Here is an 18,498-nt window from a genome sequence, read left to right on the forward strand (position 1 = left end):
ATCGTTGAGAGCTTGGGAGACTATAACACAGGCCTCCTCCGGTATGGCGAACTTGCGGGACCGTATCCCATAGACAGTGGGTATAGCGGCTCAAAAGGTATGCGGTGTTCACGGACTGCAGTGCGAGACTGGAGGAAGAAAACATCTTCTTCCCTAATTGTTCCAGCCTTTTTGATTACCTATCCGGGGGTGCGGAAGGGAATGCGCCCGAGGAAGAGGAAGCCTGAATGACAAGACTCTCGGGCATGGGGTGTTGGGACAGAAATTTAGGGTCGTGTGACGTGGGCTTCTGCATTGCCAGACTTTTCTTCTTACCCAGATACCCTACAATGAGTCGGCCATCCACCTGGAACTCTTTTGTACGATCAAGGCAGAACGCCAATGCTCTTTGGTTCCAGGCGGTGGAGTCTCTCCTGTTCCTCAGAAGGCTGTGGGGGTGCGTAAAAAAATAGGCAAGGTGATGCATTGGCCTACATGAAAGGGCGTGACCACTTTTGGCAGAGAAGAGGCCCTAGTGTGAAACACCACTTTGTTAAAATAGATAGAAAGGTAAGGCAGCTTAGATGACAATGCCTGCAGCTCACTCACTCTGTGGGCAGATGTAATGGCCACAAGGAAGGTTGTTTACAATGTGAGAAGAATGAGAGGACAATTGTGTAGAAGCTCGAAAGGAGTGCACATCAAAAAAGTCAGAAACAATTTCAGATCCTATGGGCACGGAGGAAAAAGATATGTAAGACCTTTGAGTAACTTATATAAAATAGGAGACTTAAACAAAGAAGGTTGATCAAGCAACGAAAAAAAGCAGAATTAGCATCCAAATATCCCTTTTAAGAGCCCAAAGCAGATGGACACAGCAGACAACAGGACCTCAGAGAGAGGGGACGAAAGGGAGTCAAAAGACTTGTCAGTGCACCATGCTACAAATTTCTTTCAATGACAGGCGTATACTGTTTTGGTAGAGGGACATCTGGCTGCCAAGATTAGGTTACAGACTTGGGGAAGAAAATGCTCAATTTCCACATAAGAAGGTAGTGAGTAGACAGAAGACCATCCTGAAGAGGCAGTCTGATCGGAGGATCGAAGGATGTGCTCAGCAACTCAGGATACCAGACTCTCTGTGCCCATTCCAGAGCCACCAGGATTACTTAGGCCCGGTCATTCTTGATCTTCTTGTGAACTCTAGGCAGAAGTGGTACGGGCAGGAAGACGCACAAGAGGCCTGAACTGCACTCAAGAAGAAAAGCATCTCCAAGCGACTGCCGCCTTTGAAACTCCAACATGCAAAACTGTTGACATTAATCATTCTCGGCAGAGGTGAATAATTTAACTAAGCGTCTCCCACTGCTGAAAGAGACCAAATGCTACTTCCGAATGGAGGTGCCATTTGTGATCTGCTAGGCACTTTTGGCTGAGTTCATCCGCTCTGGCATTCTGAGAGCATGCTAGATGGTGAACCACCAGGGATAGGTCCTGCTGTTCCAGCCATGTTCAAAGGCGTTGAGTCTCCTGCAAATGGTCAATGACCCTACCGCTCTGCTTCCTAAAGAACCACATGGCGGTGGTGTTATCCGTGAACACATGCACCATCTTTCCCTTGACAGAAGGAAGAAAGGCTTTTCAGTGCCAGACAGATTGCATGGCGCTCCGGCATGTTGATGTGGAATCCCGGTTTTGATGGAGACCAGATGCCTCTGATCTCCACATCTTTATGATGTCCTCCCCATCCCCGGAGTGATGCATCTGTTGTCACTACTGCCAGATTTAGTTGGGGAAAGGGGAGGGATCTGCCTCTGGCCCAATCGTGGCTTATTAACAACCATTGCAGATCTATTGCTGTTCGCTCTGAGATCTTTACCATGTCGGACAGATTCCCCTGACGCTGCACCCACTGAAACTTCAGTTCCAGCAGCCTCAAAGCCAGTCTCACCGAAATCCAGGATAGAGACTGAAGCATCTGTACTTTAGCCAGAATACCCTGGATTCGCCACTCTGGAGGATAAGCCTGAAAATGCACAGTACCCAAAACAGCTCAGATGAAAGGGAGCATCTGAGAGGGAGTGAGGTGTGACTTTGGAATGTTTATAGTGAATCCCAGGGTGAAGACCCTTGTCCTTTTTGGGACCAGAAGGTAGCAGGAGTAGCAACCACAACCTACTTCAGGCACAGAAACCACTTCTATGGCTCCTTTGGCCAAGAGAGCTGTAACTTCCTCACAGAGAATGGACAGATGATCCTCCATCATCCGATAGCAGGATGGTGGCATGGATGGAGAGGTAGTCTGGAAGGGCAGGGAGTAGCCCCTTTAAACTATCTACAAAAACCCACTTGTCTGAAGTGATGGACAGCCAGTGGGGGAGGTGATGGCGAATCCTGCCACCAACTGGTCCTTGGTGTGGGAAGGCAGACTAGGACAGTTTAGAGGCTGCTTCGTGGGGTTGTAGGGTGTGGGGCGCATCTGACCCACAGCGCTGGTGGGTCCCACACCCTCGGCCACGCAGAGGCTGGGCAGCATGCGCAGCACAGTGGCTGGGCGAGAACTGGCACAGAGGGTCACCTGTAGCATGAGAATCCTTGAACCGCTCAAGCGCCAAGTCTGCCTTGTGTCCGAAGAGATGGGTGCATTCGAAGGGCATGTCCATCAAAGATCCCCCAAAAATCCGATAGACGTGAAGCCTCAGGGCCACTGTCATGGAAACCGCTTGGCCTAGCGAGTCGGTTGTTTTAAGTCCGCAACGAATTGTGAACTTTACAGGGTCGCACTCATCGACAATAGCCTGAGAGAATACAGCCTAGGGCTCCTCTGCTGAGCTGTGGCAGCACTTGCCCAACTGTATCCCACAGTGTGTGGAAATAACGGGCCAAAAGGCATGTGGGTGTTCACTGACCGCTATGGAAGCCTGGAGGAAGAAAAGAAAACAAGTTACTTACCTGTAACTACAGTTATCCAGTATTGGTATCTTTCATAAATTCACATGCTTGAATCGTCCCTGTCAAAGTGGGAGTCCCACGGTGCCTCAGAAATGCAGTAAAGAAGAATATCCATAGACTATCCATGTCCTTTTGAAAAAAAAGAACCAAATGTGACCGAAGACCAATCAGGTGCCAGCACCCGCTAGAATATTCCCAAGAGAGGCTCCTTCCCTCAGATTTTTTAGCACAAGATTGAAGAATATATACTGAAAAAGGAAGGTGAGCATCAGCTGGGGAGGCATGTGAATTTAGGAAAGATACCAATACTGGTTAACTGTAGTTACATGTAAGTAACTTGTTTTCTTATCCAGTATTGGATCTTTCATAAATCCCCATGCTTGAATCTGAATAGCCAGCAGTCGATCGAAACAATACAGACGAATTAGAGTTTTCAGGACCTTTCCAACTCGAACTACCGGAGCTAAAAGAAACACGTCCGAACCCGATGGCGGAAAGAAAACAATCTAAGATGGAGTCGATGCCCATGCGCAATGGAGCCGAAGAGGAGGAGTCACTCGATCCTGTGACTCGAAATACTTCTTCAATGAAAAACAACTTGTAACACTCGAAGCCCAACACTAGATGGCAGGACCTATGCATAGCATGTGTATCTGCAGCTACACATGCCACCGAACATATAGATATATATATATAAAAATTATTCAAGCCAGATATTATGGTAAGTTAAATTGTTATGAGGCTCACCTTAATGAAATAGATGCCGTAAAACAGCCTGTCCCAAACCTGAATCGCTTCGTTGTGCTGATTCCAAACAGTAATGCTGCACAAAAGAATATGTAGTCTTCCACGTTGCAGCTTGGCATATCTTGTCTAAGGCGATGCCTTGAAACAGAGCAATTGATGTTGAGATTTCTCTTGTACAGTGTGCGTTAGGCCGGTCGGTTAGTGGTTTCCCAGTCTTCATATGACGGAACCGAATGGTGGATGCAATCCATCGGGCTATCGTTGCTTTAGTAACTCCTGTACCCTGACGACCTTGGCCTTAAGAGACTAGTAGTTGGTCTGTCTTACGGAGTTGTTTAGTACACTGAAGGTAGAATTTCAAGCATCGTTTGATATCCAGTGTGTGGAGAGTTTTTTCGGCCACAGTCAATGGGTTGGTGAAGAAAGAACTCAATAATACCAGCTCATTTAGGTGAAAAGATGAAGGCACCTTAGGAATGTATCTTGTGTCTGTTCTGAGAAGTACACAGTCATTTGAGAAAGGACTCCATGGAGGTAAATGCCTGTTTATCACTGACCCTCCTAGTGGAAGTAAGTGCAAGGAGAGTTGCCACCTTCCAAGTGAGATACTTTAGATCAACTCTGTGTATGGGCTCGAACGGCGCTTGCATTAATTGTGAAAGGACAATGCTTAGATGCCATTGAGGAGGAGGAGGTCGCACCGGAGGAAAAGTGCAAAACAAACCCTTAATTAACTGTTTTATGAGTCTGGATGGACCTAGCAAGGGTGCATTTGTAGAACGTCTGTATGAGGATATTGCTGGCAGGTGAACCTTAACTGCGGAATGTCCGAGCCCAGTCTTGGATAGAGCAAGGAGGTATGATATAATTTGCTCTGGTAGAGCTTCCAACAGATGAAGAGTTTTTAGCTGGCACCAAATATAAAATCTTTGCCACTTGAGCCTGTAATTCTTGTTTGTACTCTCAGCTTGTGCTCTAGAAATCATTACTCTGCATTCTTGATCAATGTTCATGCCCTGGAACTCATGGAACTCAGGAGCCACGCGTACAATTGGAGAGAGGCTGGTTCCTTGGTTCTCGTTAGCGGGTTGTGTTTGCTGGGAAGCCATATACCATTGGCCACTGACAGGAGAATGAGCTCCGTGTACCAATACTGTCTAGGCCACCTAGGTGCTATAAGTATGAGCCTGCAACCCTCTGATTTCCTCTTCTTGAGAAGTCTGGGGATCAATGGGAAGAGGGGGGAAAGCGTATGCAAAGATCCCAGACCATCGCATCGAAAGAGCATTCCCCCACGACTCCGGGAGTGGGAATCGACTGGGGTAAAATCGGCATTTGGGGGGTCATTTTGACCCTGGCGGTACGGGACCACCAGGGCTAAAACGACGGAAGCACCGCCAACAGGCTGGCGGTGCTTCCAGGCGTATTACGACCGCCCCGGCTTGCAGCGCTGCCCAGGGGATTACGAGTCCCCGACCTCCAGCCTTTTTCTGGCGGTTTGCACCGCCAGGAAAAGGCTGGCGGAACGGGGAGTCGTGGGGCCCCTGGTGGCCCCTGCACTGCCCACGCCACTGGCATGGGCAGTGCAGGGGCCCCCTGACAGGGCCCCATGCAGCTTTTCACTGTCTGCTATGCAGACAGTGAAAAGCGCGATGGGTGCAACTGCACCCGTCGCACGGCCGCAACACCGCCGGCACCATTTGGAGCCGGCTCCTATGTTGCGCCCGTGATCCCCGCTGGGCCGGCGGGCGGAAACCAGGTTTCCGCCCGCCGGCCTAGCAGGGATCTCCAAATGGCCGCGGCGAAGGTGCAGCCGCATGGCGGTCAGATCTTGGCGGGCGGCTGATGCCGCCCGCCAAGGTCGTAATGACCCCCTTGGTGTTCCCGTTGGTGGCAAAGAGATCCAATGTTGACCATCCCTAGCATTGAAAGATCTTGCCTACTTCTTTCTGATTGAGCTCCCATTCATGGCAACTGTCGTCCGTCCTGCTGAGAGGGCCTGCAAAGACATTGTTGATACCCAGTACGTGCTCCGCTCTCAGAGAAATGTTCTGGAGAGTGAGCCATTCACAGAGAGCTTGTGCTTCTCCTGAGAGGGAGAGAGATCGTGTTCCTCCCTGTTTGTTGACATACTAAAGGCTTGTTCTGTTGTCTTTACAGATCAAAACTGTGGATTCTGAAATCTGAGGGAGGAACGCTTTTAGAGTAATAGATACTCCAACAGCCTTTATGTACATTTTCTGTGGAGAATCAGTCCATTTCCCCTGAATGCACATGTCTTGCAAATGGCCTCCCCAGCCTTCTAGAGAAACGGCTGTTGTTATTAGCAATCTGGCATTGGAGTTAGAAAACTGAATCCCTGAGAGATATGGCTGGTCTGATCAAGTCTTCGAAGGACCCTTGAGAATGGATCCATTGCAGTTGCAATTCCTCTTGTAATGGTTTCATTTTAGTCTCGCCAGATGGCCAAGTTGATTGACGAGAAAATCATTCCTAGAAGTGACTTGAATGTTCTCAATTAAACTGACTTTCTTTTTGAGATCGTGAGAGCTATGTTGGACAGCGTTTGTTGTCTTCCTATTGAAAGATAAACCTTGTTTTTGTACGTGTTGAGTTTTGCATCCAAAAAAAACATCTTGGGCGTGGAAGAGTAGATGATTTTTGGTGATTTACAGTCATACCTAGACTGTAAAACAAGGCTAGAGAGGCGTTGGTGGCCTTGGAGGCCTGCTGCGGAGTTGGTGCCTTTATCAACCAATCAGCTAAATATGGGAAAATTTGAAAGCCTTTGTTGCGGAGGGTAGCCGCCACAAGCGCTAGACACTTTGTGAAAATTCTTTGCAACACTTCTTGCTTTAGTAAGTTAAGATAAAGTGAATGGGCTTTCACAGGAGGGTGGTTTGGCAGTTTCTGTACAAATTCAAGCATATGTTATCCTTTCTCAATTCTGTTGATAATTTGAGATGTTTACGCCCCGTGGATTGATTTGTGGGAAGCACTGAACTGCAGCCGGCACCCGATGAGGATCATTGTTTACAGCTTTGTTCCCAAGCTTATAGGGGCTGTTTTCTTCTTCCGCCTTGTCTGATGTGGCTGCTGTAGATGGCTGCCGATAATACTGCTGATATGGTGGCCTGTAATTGGACTGTTGGTACTGTCTATGGTAGGTACCCCGAAAAGACGAGGAATCTCTACCTCTGACTCCTTGAAAGGGCTGCTTCTTACATTGTAGAGTACCCAGAGAACAAGCAGTCTCTGTATCCGTTTTAATGGCTAGTAAGGCGTCTTCTACGTGTTTCCCAAAAAGGGTCTCGCCATTGTAGGCCATGTATAGAATTCTGGAATGGATCTCATGTCTGAATGAGGTTGCCTTTAACCACCCTTGGTGGCGCAAAACTGCTGCTCTCACTAACTGTTGGAAGCCCGTGGAGGCTATGTCCAGAGCGCAATCGATCACTTCTACAGATGTGCGCTCCCCTTCCTGTAGTATCTTTAGTGCCTCAGGCTGTTAGTCTTCTGGGATGAGGTCGATGAAAGCATTCATGTCAGACCCCATTTGACGGTCATAGCGACCTAAAATGGCCTTGGTCTTGGCAGCTCACACAGTAATGGCTGACAACGATGAAAACATCTTGCCCACGTTATCCAAAGGCCTGCACTGGCGGGCTGTGGCTAGATTTTTCATAATCTTTAAGCCTTCACTCCAGATTGCCCACAACGATCTTCTAGCCTGCTCCTTAAAATCATGGAGGAAACATTCTGAATGTGAGACAGATGTTGGTAAGTGGAAACGTGTAGCGATTCTATCAATTAGATTATGAAAACCTCCTATATCCTCCTGAGGAGAATCTGAATCTGATGAATGAGGAGGTGTGGTGACGGTGTAGGGGCTAAATAATCATCCAATTCATCGCTAGGATGCTGAGGAGTGAGAATCTCTGCTTCTTCCTTTTTATCTTCTGAGGAGGAGATGTTCTCTCTGGGGGGAGCAGCTATTGCAGACGCAAGTGTGAACCTGGGTGTGGCTGGAGGCATGTTCCTCGGTGTAGCTGGGGAGAAAGGTTGTGTGGCTGCTTCTCAGTTGCAACTGTAAACCTCCTTTTATAGTCCTGGAGCATGGACTGTAAGTCCTGAATTAAAGAAGCAGACATTTGCACTGTCTCTCTCGGCTGATTTTGCATTGGCTCGTAGTAATGCCTTTGATGCAGATAATAGAGTTGATATTGTTGGTGTTCGTACTCATTGTCATCATCCTGGTATTTTACGTAAAACTGTGATGGGCTGTCTGCGTCCCGAAAAGGCCCTTCGTTCTCAGACTCATCCCAGTCTAGCAAGTGACTAGGTAGTTATGGTGTTACCTTACTAGGAGATTTATCTGCCAAATGTAAGGCAAACCTGGAAAGTGTTGTGATCCTGACTGTTGCCTGAAGGTCAGGAGAACAGGCAGAGATGATGACCACATTGTCTTTAGTGTTAGATGCCAGTGCCATCGTCGATGATGGTATTGTTGACAACGGTGTTGTTGTTATTGGCGTCAATGACAATGGTCTTGGTGGGTTTAGGCTATCGAAGACAGTCACGTCGATAGTGTTTTCGCAGACGGAGTCTTCGTTGATTGAATTGCTTCCGTCGGCGATGTCCTCGTCAACGAAGCCTTCATCGATTAAGGCTTTTCTGATATTGGCTTCATCGATGATTGGGTTATCGGCAGTGCAGGAGATTTCACCAACGGCTCCGTAGATTAATATTTTTTCTCACTCACCCTTGCTAATGAGATTGGAGTTTCAGAACCAACGTTGATGTTGTCATAGTCGACGAAGGTCTCATTGACTTGACGGTGGTGAAGTTAACTCAGGTAGTCATCGTTGTAACGATCATCTACGGGAGTGTAGTCGTTGACTTCCATTTAAGTGGTACCTTTTTAAACGTTGATGACTCTGAGGAAGGAGAGCGGTGATGGGGCTCTTTCGTGTGACATGGATAGGATGGATGGGAGGAGGCTGACCCTGATAAGGTTTTGAAAGGGTCTTTATGGTGTGCTTTGTGGCTTTCCTGCCTTCCTCAGCCTGCCCCAGATAAGAAGATCTAGACCCTTTTTGAGGCTTCAGATCTAAGTCTCTTTCCTCACCTGAAGTACAGGATTTTGCCTGTAACGGTATTAGAAGTTTTCCTTCTCTGACTCTCAGAATTTTAGCAGAGAAGGTGTGGCATACTTTGCAGTCTTTTACCTGATGGTTGGGATACAGGCAGTACAGACAATCTTTATGTGGATCATCCACATGGAGTCTTTTCTTGTCACAGGTCTTACAAGGGTGAAAAAGGCCTTTCTTGGAAGTATCAGACATCTTTTGAGACAGAAGGTTGTTCTGACAGGAAAAAAACGGAGCAGAGCTCAGGGAGGCTCCGTTCACACAACATGCGGTAGAAAATCTGGGGGAAGAAGCCTCTCTTGGGAATATTCAAGAGGGTGCTGGCGCCTGATTTTATCGTAGGTAAAGTTTGGTTCTTTTTTCAAAAGGACATGGATAGCATATATGTTTATGTTTGCTAGCATTGTAGCCTATGGATATTCTTACTTACTGCTTTTCTAATGTACCTGGGACTCCCACTTCGACGACGGGGATGATTGAAGCATGTGAATTTATGAAAGATCCAATACTGGATAACATCTTCTTCCCAAATGAATCCAACCTTTTGGATTCCCTATCTGGGGGGCGGTAAGGTACGCACCTTGTCGGTAGAAGCTTGGGCCACCTAGCTCTCGGGTGAGGTGTTGTGTCAGGAAACTTGTGTTCTCAGGTGAGTGGTGATGGCGGCGGACAATTGTCCTGTTCGCAGGAGCCCCCGTGCTGGGTTTGGACCAGGTACCCAGAAGGATGTTAGTGAGGGCAACATTGATAGGAGAAAATGTTCTATGGTGGAAGATCCCAGTTTTAGCACCACTGTCAAGAGGTTAGTCTTGACGGGCACTGAGGGCAGTTGAAGATCCAGGACTTCAGAGCCACCCTCCTCAACACCATAGCATAAGAAGCTCCCTCCTCAGTAGCCATGGCAGAAGGAGAAAGCATTCCAGTATCTGAAGAAGTGTCAAGTCCGTGACTTCACGCAAGTCCTCACACCAGTCCATCATAGATTCATGGGGCTCGTATTCTAAATGGTCCAGCAACCCCTCCCTTTCAACCGCAAGGCTTAGCCCAGAGAAACAGTGTCTAGATCCAATAGAGATTGAATAGATCCTGGGGGCAGCAGTAGCATCATGTCACACCCTTCCAGCCCCGTTTCAGAGTAGGGGATTACAATGGGGATGGACCCGCCGGTGGGCGCAAGCAGCACCAGGAGCAGCACAAGGAAAGGTCGAGGTAGATGATGATGACTTCAGACTCTGAGACAGGTCCTGGGACCTTACTCTCGACCAAGACTTCCACCTGCGCAATAGCATGTAGGGCCGCCATCAGCGTTCGGGAGGGCTCCCACAAAGCCTTCAGCTGCATGGCTTGGCACTCAGGGCATGACATCAGGTCAGGGTTGCGTTCCAGACACCACAAACACACATGTGTGGATCCGTCATAGATACTGCCCTATTAGGATCCACAGGGCTTGAAACCTGTTCTTCTAGAAGACATACCTCGACACACCAGGAGAAAATTCTCAAAAAAAGATCTACATAAAGTTGAAAAAGACCAGTCAAAAACTGACTGAGGGCTACCACCCTTCGGATCAGCGTTGGCTGATGCAGAAAGATAACAACTGACTATGGCGCGTCTAGCTGGTGCCTATTTAGGACCCGAGATGTGATATCTGGCACAGACACCGCTGTCGATGGAAGCAAATCCAATCAATACCACCTACTGGCACGTTTCTTCACTGTGGGAACATCCTTATGCAAACACAAGAGACAATTAGGGCCTGATTTAGATCTTGGCGGAGGAGCTACTCCATCACAACAGTGATGAATATCCCATCCACCAACATATAAATCCCATTATATCCTATTGGATATATGTTTCAGTGGATGGGATATCCTCCACCTTTGTGACGGAGTAACTCGTCCACCAAGATCTAAATCACGGCCTTGGTTTGTCGATCTTCCACAAACCCCTTTCTTGCTCCACAAAGACTTAAAAGGCTTTTCTGTCTTTAAGTGTATGTCACGATGTCAGATGACTTTGGGATCAGCCAACTAATGACAAAAAGAAGACTGAGACTCACCTTCTGCAGAAAGGGGTAAAAGATGATCTGTCCAGGGACTAAAAAGTTGAATATTACTTAAAAAGATCACTTCTGAAGAGCAGTAGAGAATTCCAAATCATCTACCAAACATGCAGAACAAAGTCTGAAAAGCAGAGTCTGTGAGAGGGAATGGAGTTCTGAGTCTCTCCAACAGACTGCCTGAAGTTCGGGTCATAAATGGGGGGTGGGGTGTAGACAATTACATGTAGTTTTTTCAATGTTATCTGACTGTATATGCAAACTGTTAAGTTAACCCTGCTTACCTAGGGTTTCTAGGCTGGCATAAGAGAATAACTCAAGCCTGTGAATCTATGTAAGGTCCATGCTTGAGAAGCAAAGCTGCAGTGCAATCTGTCAATCACGGTCTAGCACCACCGCAGCAACTAAGCATTCTGCCAAGAAGAGCTAAGCAGGACATAAGGAGCACAGTTTGCCAATGAGGGTTAAGAACCAGTAAAACATCAGTGCAGTTTTCCTGAAGGAGCGCAGCAGAAATGCATGCTGCTGGCAGAAATGTAAAAGTGCAGTCTGCTAACCAGGGCTGAGCAGCAAAGTAGCAGCAAAATCTGATGAAAAACTGGGCAGCAACGGTCTATTTTACCTGATGAAGGGCCTGAGCAGCAGTGCTGGCAGAAATGTAAAAGTGCAGTCTGCTAACCAGGGCTGAGCAGCAAAGTAGCAGCAAAATCTGATGAAAAACTGGGCAGCAACGGTCCATTTTACCTGATGAAGGGCCTGAGCAGCAGTCGAGCAACAGTGCATTCTGTCTGTTGGTGTGAGCAGATTGTATCACAATAGTTCTCTCTGTGTGCAGGAGCTTACCAGCATCAAAGTAACAGTGCTTCATCAAGTAAACAGCAATAACACATTTATGCAGTATGCCAGTAGGCACTGAACCACTGTAACAGCAGAGGAATTTGCTGAGCAGCAATGCAGTTCACTAACAAGTGCTTTTAGAAACAAAGCAACAGTGCAGCCTGCGGACAGGAGTCAGGGGTGAAATAAAGTAATTGATTAGTTTGCCTGACAAGAACTACCATCCAGTGTAGTTTGACCAGGGACTTAGCTGCAGCAAATCAATACTCCTGCAGAGCTAAAGTGGCTGAGCAGTGGTGAAGTGAACCTGAAAGAACGGAGTCTGAAGTTAATTGCTCCACAATCGTACCATTTGCCTGAAAGGGCTAAGTGACAGAAAGCTTATCTGCAGGGTAAGAGAATAGAGTGCCTAAAGGAGCTACTCATTCATACAGTCCAACCCCAAAACAGCAAAGCACAATGCAGGCTAGGGAACAGGCAAGGATCAGTGCTGTGTGGCTCAAGTAGCTTATCACCACTGTAGTCTGAAGAAAGATATTGTGCAAAAGCAAAGCATTGGCATAGGTTGTCTGAAGGAGCCACCCAGCAGTGCAATCCGCCTGAAGCATCAACAATGCAGTACGACTCAGCTCCTTTAGGTAGGACCAAAGAAATTGTGTTGTCTGTCTGAAGAGGCTTAGTTGCAGTAAGAATAACACACTGCACATAACTTACAAACCAAGAAACCAAGGGTAGAGGTATGACAAGAATGTGCTCTTCTGGGAACGGCGAGCAGGAAATACATTTTGAATCCTTCACGAAAACTTCATGATTAAGTGAACATTTAATGCTAGACTTTGGTTACTTCTATAAGGAAACCACAGTTTTGTGCAAAGCAGAAAAGCAGAAGGTGATAGTCAAACAGTGTGGCAGCGTGGGTTTATGCTAGAAATCACAATGATAATCACATTAGCATCATAAAAAGGTATTATACTCTCACAAAACGGGCCTTACAAGGAAATCAGTAGTAAGCTCTAAATACACAGAATCGTGAAGTACAGATGAACTGAAGGACATTGGCATCTTGTGAAGGATGACTCACGAGCCGTCCCATTGTTGGGTTCCCAAAGTTGACAGTTCAACTGGACCTACAATCCTTAAACAACAATACATGGGAACTGTAATAATTAATTTGTAACAATATTCACACACCTTCACATTTGAAGAGGAATGCTTAAGATGCCACTATGAGAATGGATTTCCTCTCTGGCCCTGCTAGAATTGAGAGGGTATTTGGGGGTTGGTGCCATAATACAACAAGCACATAGATGATTAAGATACAAATAGTTGCTCCCTTTGCTGTACATAGGCTGGTGCATTAATGCGCTCTCTGGCAAGACAAGACATTTATTGCACAGATCAAGTGGAGCACTTGTGAACTTTTATCAATGCCTAATCTTACACCGATGTCGAGTGACATGTTTGCTGTGAGACAAAAGCCTGGCATCCCAGGCATGTCGACACAAATGGAGCTCAATAATTATTTTCTCAGACTTACAATTACAACACCAGATCACATTTTCTCTCATATAGTATAGGACAACGCCTGAACGATGTGATAACACAGCCTCCAATATATCATGTTTAGCAATGGTCATCACAATAGACAGATGCACCACATCTTCTATGAGGTGTAAATATGCACGTGAAATACATTGCACTGAAACCTGATCCACCTGACAATCCTAGGCAGCTTCTAATCCCCTCCTCCCCATGCTTCACTGTGTCTTCGAAATGGGCATGGAAGCATGCCAAGAGAGAAAGATGAAGACCCATATTTGATGATCTTACCGGACTATTTTTAGTTTCATCGCCTCGGCTGCCCGCTTGCTTATCTTCTTGCTGCGAGCTCCATGCCCCGCCCCTGGCTCCAGGGAACGGGGCGAAGCGCTCAGGGTGGTCTCACTGCGCGCACTCCTCATCTGTTCCGTTGGAGCTAATTGGGCGAAGCGCGCAAGAGTGCACGCGGCTCGACAGCTCTCTCTAATGCCCGACAGGCGGGGAGAACAGAAAAGGAACACATTACATCACCGCTGGCTCTCCATGATGCATTCGCAGAACAGTCCATATCTTCAATTTTTGCCATGTCTCAGAAGATGTAAGGACATTAACTTGCAATAAGGCAGCCTGTTTTTTCCCTAAGTTCTATGCGTACACACACACACATACATGCTCCTACTCTGTCCTCAATACCAGCTCCTCCTCAGTAAACTGAAGATGAAAGAGACAAAAATGTTGTGAAGATGAATGGGCCTGAGTACCTGGAGAGAACATTGCACAAATAAAAGGAAGATTCAAGGTAACAATTGTGTTCATCTGATGATGGTCTCTCCGGAGAGCCTTGGCCAGTGCTAACATTTGAACAAGCTCACCACATTGTGTGAAACCATCTGCATTAAAATGAACTTCGTGCTGGGAATTTCATTGTGCAGAACTATATGATAAACAAAGGGCTTACGTTCAAACTCACTAAAGCTCAATAAATAATACAGTTGTATAGATGCCCTTGCTGTGCTTGAGAGAAATTTATCACTCTTACATCAAGGATTCTGGACTTCAACCTGACAAGAGTGTCTTGGAAGCTTGGGGGATCTGTCACATTGTGATTTTCCTTTTTCTGTGAACTACCTCTGAACGCAAGGGTGCTATGAATAATTGTAGAGATTGCATCAATCTGTATGAATGCCTCTCCCTTGAGACCTAACACATGGTTAGCACTTGCACTTTTATTAAAAGAGTCAACCCTTTCTGCTTTTCTGGGATTTTCCAAACATTGTGTGACTGCATTCTGAGTCACTAACAATGCTGAAAGTTCATTTTCAGCAGAATGTATGCGAGTGAGAACAAAAATCCCTATTGTTGTACATGAGCATATGTTTTCAGTTAAGGGCAAAGAACAGATAACGTGCTTCACTTGTATTTAGTGGCACAATGATGGATGTGAAGAGGTATTGTATGATTAAGTGATTTAGTCTCAAACAGCTGTAGGACAAAACACTGTGTAATGAACAAACCTAGAACTTAAACCACAATTTTTTTTTTTAATTGTGGAAGCTTAGACAGGGTATTTTATAGACTATACAATATGTATTTGATTCAAAGGAGTGTTTTTTGTCCTGTGCATTCTTATGTGTTATTTTCTTTACTGTGCACATCTTTAGCATTCACACAAGACTGGGTGATTTCAAACCAATGAGCAGAATTGATGCCTATGTCTGTAGATCCGAGAGAGATGCTTGAATGGCACGCAATATCAAAAAGGCCAAATAGCTCACTGTAAGTCAGAGAAGCATGTCTGGAGCAACGCTCGTACTGAGATCTGAACATATAATAGTCATGCAGGACATGGTGTTCAGTTTCTTCTTGATCATATGTTCACATCTTGGCTTTTTCCAATTTAACTTTTCCATATCAATTAAGTTTACAAGAAGCAACTCAGTCACCTCGGCAAAATTGTAGAGTGGATTGGAAAGGGTTTCCTGAATTCCATAAGCTCTAGGCACTTATTCAAGTTTGTTTATGCAATTGTAAATAGGTTGCCAGGTAATGGCTTAGTGGTTTGTCTTTCAGCATTTGGGGTATACAATGCCACAGCCCTTCCAGTAACAAAGCCCCCTTGTTTCGCAAGGGTATTGTTTAACCAGGTCTGGCCTTGGTGCAGCATCTTCCTGTTTGCAGAAAAACACCCTTCTAATGGGTATTATCTTCAGGTTCTCGGTGTCTGCGTGCAGGGTGGTCCAAAACACAACATCAAAGGGAGGGACAGAGATCAGGGTCATGGGTCTTCCCCATCAACCGGCAATTGACGGTTTCTGTACCTACCATTTGTTATAATGTAACACAATAATTGCTTTCAAGGGATCTGTTATACAGGGTAGAGTAGCATTATAGAAAAATTTAAATAAATAACTAATCCTAAGTCAGGCATCTGTTTGGAAGATCATGAGAATTTCACAGAAAGGCTGACTGCGCGAAGTGATATTGAAGGAACCGCAAGTACGTCCAAAGCTATGCCAGTTAAGTCACTTTATAAATAACTGCAAAGTCTTACATCTAGCACTGAGGAACTGGGCCAGCAGCTACAAATTAAGTGGTCAGTTGATAGATGCTTCTGGTGCAGGACTCACCAAATCATACTCTAACTGTCCTCTAAGAAAAATGCACGACAGTAGTAGTAGTGCCAAAAGTAAAATGCTATGTACTGTGTAAACATCTGTCCATAGCATGTAGTGCTATAGATTCACATGCTCTGCATACTCCTGCCATTTAGTGTTGGTCAAATGTTTGGAAGTTGCGTTTCTGTAAAGAATTCTTCTTTGAAAGCTAACGCCATCATGTAAGTGCCTTGCTGAGGCACTAGAATGACCGCCTGCAGGGTTGTCCTGTGTACACATTCTGTAAAGATATATTTGATGGGGGCATGAGGTCCATGACTGGACTGAGGGAACTGTTCTTCTTAGGAAAGAGGAGGTAAAGAGACTTGGTGTCCTTTCCCCATTGGTGAGGGGCACCCTCTCTTTTGCGAACCTGAGAGGGAGAGCTTGCACCTCTTTCTGGAGAAGGCAAAGATGTTCTCTGCCAAGAGTTAGAGTATGTGCGCATGGTGGGATGTTTAAGAGAGGATGAGTAAGGGGTTGTGAGAAGTCTCAGGAAGTAGCTGTGTCGGACATATGTGAAAAGGATAAGTTACTTACCTGTAAATCCTAGTTCTCTTCCAGGGGTATCCTCATCAAAGTCATAAACATTGAATATTCCCGCCCTTGTGCGGGGACCCCGGAGCATATATAAAATACACACATATTATACATGTGTAAAACAGCAATGCAGGCTATAATGTTAAAACAGGCTAAAATGCTTTATTTCTATGAAGTTTTTTTTTTATATTATAAAACTACCATAGAGAATAAATATCTACGCAAGCCCCCAAAACTGGGCTTAGGGAAGCAAGCAGCAGTAAACTCTAGAGAAAAAGAGAAAAAACTGCATTGAAAAACAATGGAGCATTCTTAGCCAATAGGCTGCATGCAGGTAAACACAGGAGAACCATAAAAACTTTGGCACCGTGCCTTTAAGACCCTGAGCACCTCCAGTATCCCACCATGCCTCAGGGGTGAAGGAAAGGTGACAGTTGGTTCACAGTTAGGTCAGTTCTTTTTACGGTGACAATCTGTGTAACTGATTCAAAATACAGTCTGTCCTGCACTTCTAGGAGACGTGCGTCCGGGGAGGAGGGTGGGTTGTTTATGACTTTGATGAGGATACCCCTGGAAGAGAACTAGGATTTACAGGTAAGTAACTTATCCTTCTCTTCCAGGGGATCCTCATCAATAGTCATAAACATTGAATAGATTAGCAAGCCCATCCCTAAATCCAGCGGACTGTCCGATAGAAGTGCAGGAATAGATAGGTATTACGCAAATAGATTTCTTAGAGAGGCCTGCCCCACTTGGGCATCCGCTCTTGCATCTGAGTCTAAACAGTAATGTCTAGTAAACGTATGGACAGACTTCCATGTAGCAGCCTTACAAATCTCAGATATCGGAACATTGTTAAGGAGGGCAGTAGTAGCCGCTTTTCCCCTTGTGGAATGCGCTCTAGGCCGCGCTAGTAAATGTTTATTAGCTAGCTGGTAAGTATTAACAATACAAGAAACTATCCATCTTGATATTGTTCGTTTAGATGCTGCCTCTCCTGTCCTCAAATGACCATAGTTTACAAACAAGCGGTTAGAGTGTGTAATCGATTTTGTCTTATCCAGATAAAATTTCAGCACTCTTTTCAAGTCTAAGGAGTGCAATGCTTTCTCTGCCGGAGTCTCCGGATTGGGAAAGAAAGTCGGTAAAGATATGGTCTGATTGATATGGAATTCTGACACCACCTTCGGAAGGAAAGATGGGTGAGTACGTAGAACCACTCTATTGTCATGAAAAACCGTGTACGGTTCTTTGGAAGACAAGGCCTGGATTTCACTGACCCTCCTCGCTGAAGTAATGGCCACTAGAAAAGCTGTCTTCCACATAAGGTGTTGTAAAGATGCCTTATGTATAGGCTCAAAAGGAGGGCCCATAAGTTTTGCCAAGACTATGTTCAGTTCCCATGGAGGAGAAGGTCTCCGAATGGGCGGAAAAACTTTCTTCAAACCTTCTAAGAAATCCTTGACTACAGGTTTCGTAAAGAAGGATTCCTGAGAAGGTGACTTGCGATAGGCTGTAATAGCAGACAAATGTACCTTAATAGATGATACCTGCAGACCGGACTTCGCTAGATGAAGCAAATAGGACAGTATGACATCCTCCTGAGCCCGTATGGGATTATGACCTTGCTGACAGCACCATATGTAGAATCTCTTCCACTTAAAAGCGTAAGAACGCCGTGTGGAAGGCCGTTTGGACTCTTTCAAGATGTTCATGCACTCCTGTGAGAGCCCTAGGTGCCCATACTGCAGGAATTCAGGAGCCATGCTGTTAAGCTCAGAGAGGGTAGGTTGGGATGTAGAATTCTGCCCTCCATTCTGCTCAGAAGATCCGGTCTGCACGGCAGCCTCCTGTGAGGTTTTTCCGACAGGTTGAGGAGATCTGTGTACCAGAATTGACGGGGCCATTGTGGCGCTATAAGAATCATTCTGGTCCTGGATCTGTAAAGTTTGCTGATCACTGCCGGAATGAGGGGAATCGGCGGAAAAGCGTAGAGAAATATCCCTGACCAGTCGATCAACAGGGCATTCCCTCGAGATCC

At 45.9% G+C, this 18,498-nt stretch overlaps 1 protein-coding gene across 9 annotated transcripts in view; it reads right to left on the reverse strand.

Annotated features, from left to right (window-relative positions):
* LOC138266928 (calmodulin-binding transcription activator 2-like) overlaps nt 1-18,498 on the reverse strand; it is an 863,356-nt gene that overhangs the window by 95,430 nt on the left and 749,428 nt on the right. For 5 of the 9 annotated variants that reach the window (XM_069215702.1, XM_069215698.1, XM_069215699.1 and 2 more), the window contains one exon: nt 13,555-13,746. The exons of the other annotated variants lie outside the window; for them this stretch is intronic. In XM_069215702.1, coding sequence (XP_069071803.1) covers nt 13,555-13,746 — 192 coding nt within the window. The remainder of the gene's footprint in view (nt 1-13,554; nt 13,747-18,498) is intronic. 9 annotated transcript variants of the gene reach the window in all.

The sequence above is a fragment of the Pleurodeles waltl genome, chromosome 12, assembly GCF_031143425.1.
Source record: "Pleurodeles waltl isolate 20211129_DDA chromosome 12, aPleWal1.hap1.20221129, whole genome shotgun sequence".
NCBI classification, from domain to species: domain Eukaryota; kingdom Metazoa; phylum Chordata; class Amphibia; order Caudata; family Salamandridae; genus Pleurodeles; species Pleurodeles waltl.